Source organism: Mchenga conophoros, linkage group LG10, assembly GCF_057382185.1.
Source record: "Mchenga conophoros isolate Kocher_MC1m ecotype Shallow Benthic linkage group LG10, M_conophoros_male_GT1.1, whole genome shotgun sequence".
NCBI classification, from domain to species: domain Eukaryota; kingdom Metazoa; phylum Chordata; class Actinopteri; order Cichliformes; family Cichlidae; genus Mchenga; species Mchenga conophoros.
Genome location: NC_140535.1, coordinates 27004036 through 27015937, shown reverse-complemented (window position 1 = coordinate 27015937; position 11902 = coordinate 27004036). Strand labels below are relative to the sequence as shown.

Genomic DNA, 11902 nt, shown 5'->3' with positions numbered 1-11902 from the left:
TCGCGGACATGCTCTCAGTTCCGTACATATTATTTGTATTGCACTTCGGTTTTTTGCAAACGGGAGCTTTCTGTATAATATTGGTGACGCTGAGCACGTTTCCAAGGCTACCGTCTGTCGGGCAGTCAGGAATGTTACAGTTGCACTGAAACGTCTCCTGTACTCATTTGTGGTGTTCCCCGGTCATAGACCCACAAGATTTATCAAAGAGGGATGCCACAAAATTGCAGGTATCAGGACGACCAAAACTTAATTTATGATGTGGTGATACTTGAACTACTACTTAAATTTTACATTTATTTTCAGGGTTCCCAGGCGTGATTGGCTGTATAGATGGTACTCACATTCCAATCATTGCTCCTTCAGTAAATGAAGGAGACTATGTGAACAGGAAGTCTTTCCACAGCATTAATGTACAGGTACATAGTTCCCTGTAGCATTTCAAACTAACAAATTATTTCATCATAGTAATGGATGCTAATTTGTGTTCTCTGCACTGTGAAGATCATATATGATGCTGCCAACATTATCACAAATGTGGAAGCCAAGTGGCCAGGCTCTGTCCATGACTCACAAATATTCCGTGAATGTACACTGAGCACAAAATTTGGACATGGTGAGTTGAAAATACTTTAAAATATATAAAGACCAATTGCTTCAGGGACATTTGAACTGAAGTGTATCCTTCTGTCTTAGGAGAGTTCACTGGCTACTTGCTTGGTGATAGGGGGTATCCATGTTTACCCTATTTGCTTACCCCTTACTCTGACCCTGAACCGGGCCCACAGCAGCGATATAATCTGGCTAATTGCAGGACAAGAGCCAGAGTTGAAATGACTATCGGAATGCTTAAGGCCCGGTTCCAGTGCCTGCAAAGACTCAGGGTCACCCCAGAAAGGGCATGTGACATTATTGTGGCATGTGTGATTCTTCACAACATTGCCACAATTAGAGGAGAACACTGTCCTTCTGAACCAAACAGCAGTGATCCAAACCATGAACATCCTGACCCTCCCACGGACATACAAGATGGAAGAGCAGTCAGAGATACCATATGTCACAATCATTTCTTTTGACCCATCACCTCAACATGTTGAAAGAAGAATAAACAGATTTTTTGTTCAACTGGCTTTATTGGTCACCTGTGTTTCCTGTACACAAAGTATTAAAAGATGTAAACCTCATAAAGTGTCTCTGTTGCTTCCTCCTCTGTAACAGCTGTCAATGTTTCTTCATTATTTTCCTGTAGTAAAGAAATAAACAACATTGCTGTTCTACTGTAAACTCATATAATCTGTGGAGTATTACTCACAACTGCATGTTGGTCTGGCTCAACAGGAGGCTGCACCAAATGCAGTACACCATCACCATCAACTGATAGAATATGAGGTTTATACAGGTCACTTATAACTTACAAGGGACCAAATGGCAATTAACAAACATACCAATCACCTTACACTTCATTGTCATTATGCTCTCAAAGACAACCAAGACTGAGGGAAGGCAAAATCAGTAGGAAAATAACTTCACTACAAAATAATCCATTATGGTAAAGAGTTTATCAAATGAATGAGTAGCACTGCAAAGGTGACTGTGAAGAAAGGATGTATGCACATCATGTATTATTTTGAATTTACCCCCTATGTAGGCACTTGTGTCTTGCGGGGTTATTGACTCAGAGGATGTCCCCGCAGAGATGCCTTCGGCCACAGGGCGCCCACTGTTTTGGCTGAGGGCCAACTGCTCAGCCTCTGTGAGTGGTGGTGGTGGTGGAGGACCCCCACCTGTTTTTCGGGCCTCCGCTTTTTTTCTGTTGGCTATAACGGGTCACATTTGAGCATACAGAGTAAGCAAATATGTACTTGTAATGTGCTCAGATAATTTCAATAAGTGCTTACAGACAGAAAATTAATGTAGCCTCTAACTGCAATTGATTTACATGGGACAAACAGACCAAGCACTATGGCTCACAATACAATTACACCTTACCTGTTTGGACTATATTTTTATATTTCATTTTTACTTGCTGCCAGGAACGTTTGGGGCCTGTTGGGTTGCACCTGCGCTCACATCACGTCACAAAATAAAATGTATAAAATAACAAATAAAATAACATATGATAAAATAACGTGTTAAATGGGTGGAAATCCCTAGATCAATGTTTAAATTAACACTCACGCATTGACTCTGTCGGCTATGTTTTGCCATGCATGCTCACTTTCTTTTGCAGCTGTCGCTGTGTTACTTTTTTCCGCGGAATTTGCATGTTATCGGCATATGCTGCCATCAGAATTTCGGCCTCAAGCGCTGTGAAATACATTGACCGCGCCTTCTTTCCCTCCGTCTCCATGGTGACTCGCTTAATCTGTGCTCCACTGATCAGGGCTTTATGTATCCTCGTCCGCGCGCTTCACTTGGGGTTAAAGCAACTCCGCGTTGACTGAACTAATTGTTATCAGCCTTTCTGAAACCGAATATTCCGAGTTGGACAGTTCGGGGTTACTCAACCCTGCGTATCGTTTTTCACTCTGAGTTTTCTAAACCGGCTTCCTGAAACAGGGCCCTCGTCTCTGTTTCATGGTGTTTTGTTTTTTGGTCTGTGTCTCTCTGCCCTTCACCCAGTTTCATTATGATTTAAGGTTTGCTCTTTAGTTTTCCCAGTTTAGGTTTCTTCAGTAGCTCATTGCCTCTTTTTCTCCCCTTGCCACTTTGTAAATGAACATTCACTCATATCAGTCTTTTGCCTGCATTTTGGGTCCTTTTCCACCAACACCACACGGCTCGCCCCGGCAGCCGTGACATTTTTTAAGATTTTACTTTTTTAATTTCATCATTAATGCTCTACTGTAAATGTCTCTTAACAAAAGGTTCCATTCATCATGTTAGTGATATTTTATTTCTTGAAACAAGAAAGTTTAGTGTACATTGCTCACTTTATTTCACAAACAGCAGTAAATAAAAAAAGGTTCATGAAAACATAACTGAAATTAAACATTTTACAATCCACCAACTTAAGTATAGAAATTTAAAAAACAAAAATAGAAGCAACAATTATAATAAAAGTGCCAAAAAATATATTCTGTTCATCTAAACGTTTCCAGTGGGAGAAACATTACATCAGTTATCCAAGTGACTTCTTCAGTCTCAGCTGACTGCAGTTTCCCCCGACCTTATAAACAGTACATATTCACAATAACTGAAACTAGCCCACTGAATGAATAATAGTATGTGAGGTCAGTTTCTTTATCAATAATATGCAAATTGTCATGAGCATTTCTCCTACTGAAAACGTTATGTCCAGATAAACAGAATCAGCTTTTTAGGATTTCCTTACCTGGATGATTGAGCATGCATCAAGATATAATAACCCTGATTCCAACATATCTGATACATAATTACTTTTTTCTCTAATTTTAAATATACTGAAGTTATTTTTATATGACTTTGTTTTTTTGCTAATGTTACAACAAAACAGTGGTTAAATGAATATTGTTTTGCCAAATAAACAGTTTTACCCAAATAGCTATTGAAAACAACACAATCAAAGAAATTAAAGAACACACTTATATCCATAAGGATTCATCTCTAACAGGTGCAGGATAGATAAACACATCTCAACAAGTAGCACATGGCATCAAATTTCACTATTTTATGTTTATTCTCTTCTTGAGCCCCCACACCTCAGCAGTGTGTCCAGCACTTTGTGGAAGCCACAGTCCAACATAGAGAGGCTGAGTGAACCTGGTCTGGACTCTGTGGAGGAGATTCATGGTCTCAGTGATGCTGTAGAAAGAAAGAGTTCCTGCCCTGTGATCCAAATATACTCCTATTCTGGAGGACAGAGGGCCTGAGATGGGAGTGGGAATATTGTTGTGTTTGAATTCATAACCGCTGCCTGAAACTGTTAATGACCAGGATTTGTCATTCAATCCAAATCCACATTCCTCTCTGGTCCCTCTACGGCCAATATCCTTGTATGCAACAGCTACTCCAACAGTCCCGTTGCACTTCACCTCCCAGTAACAGTGTCCAGTCAGACCCTCTCTGCTCAGGACCTGCCGGCAATCAAGGAATTTGTCTGGATGACTTGGATATGACTGGTTTCTACTCATCAGTGTCACTTTTCTGTTGCTGTCACTCAGTGACAACAGTGTGTGTGCTGTATTTGGATCGAGAGTGATCTGACAAGAATGTTTCAAAAAGTCGTGTCTGGTTTTGGGTTCTCCTTGAGGCAGTAAAATATCTGCTTTGGTCGTTCCAACTGAGATTTTTGGCCATTCATCACTGAGAAGAGCCTTCACTTTATCTCTGGTCCGTGACACAGATGCAGTCACATCATCAAAGTACTGCAGAGTAACATTGTTGTAGGTGGGTACGTTTGTAGATGCACTCAGATGTGACAGTGAGGAGTAGTTTTTCAGAAAATGGAGGTGATCCTCTGTCAGTGAGAGCTGCTGCAGTTCAGCGTCTCTCCTCCTCAGATCTCTGATCTCCTGCTCTATTTTCTCCTGAAGCTCTTTGACTCTGTTCTGTTCAAATGTTTGCTTGGACCTGATCTTCTGCTTCACCTCAGAGCTTTTTTTCTGAATAAGACTGATCAAGTCTTTGAACATCTTCTCAGTTTGCATTAACGCTTTATCAGCAGAAAGATTGATAGCCTCCACTCTTTCATGAAGCGCCTTCACATCTTTCTCTCCGTCCTGAACTCTTTGAAGAAATTTTTGTCGATTTCTTCCAAGCCCTTTCTGCCTCTCAGCTCTTTCTGCTGCAGCTGACACTGTGACATGGTCTTTGTGTTCATCCATTAAACAGAGATAACAGATACACTGCTGATCAGTGCAGCAGAAGATCTTCATCACCTCATCGTGGCGAGGGCAGATGTTCTCCTGAAGCTTTGAAGTGGCTTTGATGAGTTTGTGTTTCTTTATTGGAGCTACGTTGTAGTGAGGCTGCAGGTGCTGCTCACAATAAGAGGCCATACACACCAGGCAGGACTTTGAGGCTTTCCGCTTCCTCACAGAACAGAAATCACAGGCCACATCTCCAGGTCCAGCAAAGGCATGATCAGGTGAAGCAGCTGGAAGTCCTGCTTTCTTTACGTCTTCCACTAACTCAGCAAGCATGCTGTTTTTCACCAGGTCAGGTTTCAGTGTGAAAATCTGCCTGCACTGAGGGCAGCTGTGTACTTCCTTCTCATCCCAGCACTTTCTGATGCAGTCCATGCAGTAGTTGTGCCCACAGGGAATAGTGACTGGATCCTTTAGAAGCTGCAGACAGATGGAACAGCTCAGTTTGTCTTGATCCAGCTGAATCAGTTGCTGCGCCATGTCTCCTCACCACGACTGTAAAAGATTTCCTTTCTTTTACCGGATGCAAATATGCACTGAAATTTGAACTCAAGGTCCTTTTGAGGGAAGTCTGTGACATCTCACTTTCAGTTACCAGATAAAAGCTGCTTTCGTTTCTTTGATGTAGACACTGACCTGAGCGTAGGGTGTGACTAATGTCTGAGTGAGCAGTATATAAACTGAGTGGGGCTTAGACACGTGTGCTTTATTCCAGGAAAGGGCCTAGACAGACTGGTCTTGTAATTTGATACAGTACTGTTCTCACCATTTCAGCTGTGCATTTGTTAGTGGGTATTGTGTATATTTTCTATCTAATAAGTATAAGGGTTGTGAGTTTTCTGCTAGTTAATGTGAGTTATGTATTTTTATTTAAACAGGAAACCACCCCACTCTAACTGTTGATGGACTCATATAGAGGATAATTTTCACTGTAAGGTTTTAATTGTTTTTTTTAAGAATTCAATTTGTTCAGAATAACAAAGAATAATAAAGGACCTTTAAATATATTTTGTGCTTTGTCCTGAGCTCATTTTACCAGACACCACATATGAATAATGGCAGTCAATTAGTTTTTATAGTAGTTTTTGCTATTTTACTTTAGTTTTTATAGTAGGTTTTAATAGAGCTCATGCAATAGCTGTGCGCACAGGGAATAGTGACTGGATTTAGTAGTTCCTGACAGATGGAACAGCTCAGTTTTTCTCGATGCAGCTCAATTACTTGCTGCACCATTTCTCCTGCCCTCAAACGACGTCTTACTTTCTGTTTCAAGATAAAACTTGTTTTTGTCTCCTTGATGCAAAGACACTGATCTAAAGCATATGGAAATGTTCTGTTTTGCGTCTTATTACACGACTGGCAGATCAGTAGTCTGGGAGGAGCTTAGAAAGGTGTGCTTCATTCCAGGAAAGGGAGTATTCAGATTGATGTGAAACTGAAAGTGTTTCAGATAAAAACAGAAATGTAATCGAATGTTTACAGTGGAAACTGTTACTGGACAATTCAGAAGGACTGGATTAGTAATACTAAATATTAGTAACATTCAACCTTAATTCTTTGTTATCCCAGTAACAATTAAAACTGTTTGGGTTTTTTTTTTGGTTTTTTTAAAGTGCTGTCCTTTCTAGGAATCATAACTGGGTTTCACAAGGGACGTATCGATCACAGGCGTAGACAGCCACACATTTCTTTGTAAGATTGACATGATGTAAGTAAGTAAGTAAAGTTAATTTATATAGCACCTTTCACAGACATGGTCACAAAGTGCTTTACAAGAAAGGTAAGAAAACACAATACACTCATAAATACATCATAAAAACCATGGTCTATATAAAGCTTTTTGAAGGTCTCCACAGAGTCCAGACATCATAAAAATAGAGGAAGTGCATTCCACAGTCTGGATGCAACAGCTTGGAAAGATCGGTCCCCTCAAGTTCTAAAATGAGTGTGGGGGACCACTAAAAGGTTTTGATTAGATGACCTCAGGTTACGAGAAGAGGTATGTGTACGAATCAAATCAGCAATATTGGAAGGGGTCTGTCCCTGTAATGCTCTAAAAGTTCAAACTATAATTTTAAAATGGAACCTAAATCTGACTGGTTCGACCAGCGACTTTAAAACAGGGGTCATATGAGCTCCCTTGTTCGAGCAGGTCAGTAGCCTCCCTGCAGAGTTTTGAACAACCTGTAGACGAGCTAGCCCTTTCTCGTTTAGACAAGTAAACAGGCTGTTACAGTAGTCAAGTCTTGTAGAGACAAAAGTACGGAATTATGATCTCGAGTTCACTTGTTGACACGATGGATCTAAGTTTGGAAATGTTCCTCAAGTGGAAAAAGCAGGTTCTTACTGATTTAAATGTCCCTCCAAAGAAAAAGCTTAATCAAAAATAACACCTAGATTTCTAAGGTTATGCTTCTATAAGGAACCTAAATCACCTAATCACTGTTTAATATCAGTTATTGCACTGTCTGGTGCAATAATCAAAGTTTCTGTTTTCTCTGGGTTTAGCTGTAAGGAATTATTGTTCAACCATTATTTAATGTTGGTTAAACAGTCAGAGCGGAGAGCTTATGAACTTCAGAAGGCTTAAATGAGTAGTATAGCTGAATATCATCAGCAAAAAGATGATAAGATACATCAGGAAACTGCCGTATTATCTGGCTTAAAGGAAGAATGTATATTAAAAACAGAATAAGTCCCAGCACGGAGCCCTGAGGAACTCCACACAGCAGCTCTGTAGATTCCGACATGACATGTAGGATGAAAACCAGTCTAGAACAGAGCCAGACATCCCAACCAGGTCTATCAGTCAGTTTATCAGGATGGTATGATCAACTGTGTCAAGGGCTGAGGTAAAGTTTAACAAGACTCGAGCTGTGTCCCAATTCAGGGGCCGCACACTTCAGAGTACCCGGCCTTCGCGGTCTACGAGCGAGAAGACGCAGACACACCACACTGACACCAGTGAACAGCCAGGGAGTGGACATTGAGATAGTGGACTCTTATAGGTACCTGAATAATAAACTGGACTGGAGTCACAACACTGATGCTCTCTACAGGAAGGGTCAGAGCAGACTCTACCTGCTGAGGCGGCTGAGGTCATTTGGAGTACAGGGAGCACTTTTAAAGACCTTCTATGACTCTGTGGTGGCATCTGTCATTTTTCACAGTGTGGTATGTTGGAGCAGCAGTTTATCGGCAGCTGAGAGGAAGAGGTTGGATAAACTCATCAGGAAGGCCAGCTCTGTTCTGCGAGGCACCCTGGACCCAGTGCAGGTGGTGGGAGACAGAAGGACTCTGGCCAAAATAACATCTCTGATGGACAGAGTCTCCCACCCCATGCATGTAAATGTTGCTGAACTGCAGAGCTCCTTCAGTGACAGACTGCTGCATCCTCGATGCATGAAGGAGCGTTTCCGCAGGTCCTTCCTCCCTGCAGCTGTCAGACTGTACAATCAGAACTGCCCCCAACAAACACAGATGTTTACATCTGAGCTGTAACTGCAACAATTTAATCAACTGATTCGCACTATAACCTGGTTTGCCTCTTATCTGTAGTTATTTTTATTTAATTTGATAACTGTACAGTACTCTGTTTATAGTAATCATTGTCCTTAATGTAAATATGTAAGAAAAATTGTGTATGTTTCTGTTCTGTGTCCTGTTTGTTGTATATGTGTCTTTTTGGCTGCTGTTACAACCAAATTTCCCCTTGTGGGACAATTAAAGGATTATTCTATTCTTCTATTCTAAAAGGAAAGACGCACATGGACTGCTAACTCTGAAAGGAAATAAAGTGTGATTTAAGTCATTCAGTAACTCATAATACATGAACTCAGGAAACTCTAACAGAAACTCACCTCAGCTGCCGCCCCATGAGGGAGTGAAGAAGGAGTTAGCTGTAGGTGAATGCAGTCCTTATATAACTGGTTACGGGTGAGTGCAATTAAGGGCAAGCACCACACCCAATCAAAGGTGAGGAAAAGAAACTAGGTGCATCTGGTGAAGTGAGTGCACTGAAAGGTGAGTCTTTACAACATCTATATGACTGAATAAGAATATTTACATCATTTCCAGTAAAAAGTAGAGAACTGTCAAATATGATGGAGAACCTCCCAGCAGTAGTCTCAGTTATTATGCGTCTGAGTTTTTAACTTCCAAGGTGTTTGTTTAGAACTAAAGTTGAGTTCAAAAAAGACAATTATGATCACTCAAAAGTGCATGCTCGACAAACACGTTGCCAATGTTGAGGCCCAAGGAAAAGACAAGTTCCAAGGTATGGCCTTTTAAATGGGTTGGACCAGAGACATGTTGGACAAAGTCAACAGAATTGGATACAGATAAAAGTTCTGCTGCAGAGTTTGATGAGGCATCATCAATATGAATGTTAAAATCCCCAAGAATCAAAACTTTCTCCAGCTGGATAATAGAAGATTAGAAGTTCGTAAAATCCTTTAAGAACACAGCAGCAGAGACAGGAGGGCGATAGACTGAAACTGTCATGTCAAACTGTCAAAGATAAAATATGTTCGTAGAGCCAACCTTAATTTTTTTGACTCAAAAGAAGAACAGTTTTTAGTTTGCATATCTCTGCATGTGTAACTGTCCTTAAAGACAACAGCAAGTCCTCCACCACGGCGACGTAAATGGGAGGCGCCCAAGTAAGAGCAGCCAGCAGGGCGCAGTTTGTTTAGGTGAATAAACTTGCCATCCCTCTGCCATGTTTCAGTGAGAAACAGAAAAAAAACAGGGAGGGGGGAAGGGGGGGGGGGGTTCTGTGAAGAGCTTATTCAGAGAGAAGGATTTGTTTGCGATGGAGCGGATGTTCAAGAGCAGAGTCCAACTAAATACTGGCAGCGCAGGTTTCACATCAGATTGTCGAAGTGGGACTGACAGCAAACACCTTGTCCGATCGCATGGTCTCCAGCAGCGCCGCGGACCTAGTATTGCATGTGAATTTCTAATTATAAAACGCAAACAACTACAAATGAATTATACTTGTGTAGGGACCCTTCATGTCATATTTCTCCACACCTTAAAATTAGGGAGGTTTCCTATGATGCACTGAGCATTTCTTCTTCACTCTGTTCACTCTCTTTTTGTTCCTGCACCACTTGTTACAGTCTAGCTGAGTAGCTGACTGTGTGAAGTATGAATAGTAGACCCAAGAGCAAACAAAATGGAACATGGAACATAACTTGAGTTAACAAAAAGTGAGCTGTTTAAAGCGGCTGATGGAGAAACACAAAGTAATGCACAAGGCAAAAAAAGACGAGAATAAACAACAACCGAAACTGGGGGAAAATAAATAAATATGAAACTTGGTATAGCTACAAAGAGACCTGGACCATGGAGACATGGCACAAAAAACCACAGATGACCTGACACTGAACAAAGGAGGACAGAGGACTTAAGTACACAAAAATATAATGAGAGGATGGGGAACAGGTGGAAACACAGCTGGGACAAATCAGACCTAACTAGACAAGGGGAAGAAATCTGGACACACTGCATACTGGACAGAGACTTTCACAGTAAAACAGGAAGCAGAATGGAATGCAGACATGACAACACAACCTTGACAACATAAGACACACAAACATAAAACACAAAGGGTGAGGGAAACTTAAACACAGGGGCAGAAGACACAAGGAGAATCTGAAAAACAATAAACTATAACGGAAACTTAGGTTTAGTGGAAATGAACTTAGAGAACCTAAAGTACTTAAACATAAACCACAAACATCAAAATAAGCTAAAACTCAAAATGCTGGGTCAAAAAACCCAGGATTATGACACATCCATATTCTTCCACTTAAATTAGTGTAGACCTACAGTTAGATTTGGATGTCTCAAGACAGGTCTTGGTCTCGAGACTTTGATGTGGTCTTGGTCCTGTCTTGGTCTAGACGGACTTTGGTCTCTGTCTTGTCTTGGTCTCACTGTCTCGGTCTTGCTGTCTCAGATCTAAATAGTGGTAAGGAGATTTGGAGTCAACAGTATCCATGACACACAACGTAACGTTCGATGATGTGTCATACGCAAAAGCATCAGCTCTAAGAGCCGTGCTTAGAGAGTGCTTTGTAGTGAATCAGAAGAGTCGACTCTCATTGAGCGAGAGCCGGCTCCTCAATTAATTTCCTTTCGTTGCTCAGCTCTCACACAGTGGCTCAGCTATGCTCCAATCCTTCCATATTGTGGCCAATCACATGCGAGGATATAGGATAATATCATTATGTGAAAAACAGAGAGGGTGAGAGACGCGACAGTCAAGTGGAGCGTGCGTCTGTCCTCTCAGTAAGTGAGTGAGACAGTAGACAGCAGTGAGGAGGGCTGTGCGAGTGCATCGCAAAAACACATAAATATGCCTGACACCTGTAAACGAAGCAGCATCTGGCTGCAGTTTATAGACTTTTTTGTGTTGGTCTCGGTCTTGGTCTAGTCTTGGTCTCGACACCCTCTGGGCTTGGTATTGTCTAATGTACATTTTTAAGGTTATACTTTTTTTAAATTTCATCATTATTTGAAATTGTTGAATGCTCCACTTTAAATGTCTCTTTACAAAAACCTCCATTCATCATGTTAGTGATATTTTATTTCTTGGAACAGGAAACTTTAGTGTACATTGCTCACTTTATTTCACAAACAGCAGTAAATAAAAAATCATCATGAAAACATAACTGAAATTAAACATTTTACAATCCACCAACTTAAGTATAGAAATAAAAACTAAGTTGAAAATGCAAACATCACAATAACCCTGATTACAATTATCTGATACATAATTATTTTTTTCTGTAATTTTAAATACACTGAAGTTATTTTCATATGAATTTATATTTATGGGAGTTTTTTCTGCTAATGTTACAACAAAACACTGGTTAAATATAAAATATATAAGAAATGAATATTGTTTGCCAAATAAACAGTTTTACCCAAATAGCTATTGAAAACAACACAATCAAAGAAATTAAAGAACACACTTATATCCATAAGGATTCATCTCTAACAGGTGCAGGATAGATAAACACATCTCAACAAGTAGCACACGGCAT

General features: G+C 40.5%; 1 protein-coding gene and 1 long non-coding RNA gene across 2 annotated transcripts; one reads left to right on the top strand and one right to left on the bottom strand.

Moving 5' to 3' along the window:
- The first annotated feature begins 266 nt into the window (after positions 1–266).
- On the top strand, positions 267–1002 carry LOC146566078 (uncharacterized). Its single transcript, XR_014894024.1, has 3 exons — positions 267–419; positions 505–616; positions 697–1002. It is a non-coding gene; the product is annotated as an uncharacterized LOC146566078 (long non-coding RNA).
- Positions 1003–3633: 2631 nt separating this feature from the next.
- Positions 3634–5327, bottom strand: LOC146566077 (E3 ubiquitin/ISG15 ligase TRIM25-like). Its single transcript, XM_085287987.1, has one exon. It carries the CDS (start codon positions 5325–5327, stop codon positions 3645–3647), a length of 1683 nt encoding a protein of 560 aa, XP_085144113.1. The 3' UTR covers positions 3634–3644.
- Between the last annotated feature and the right edge of the window lie 6575 nt (positions 5328–11902).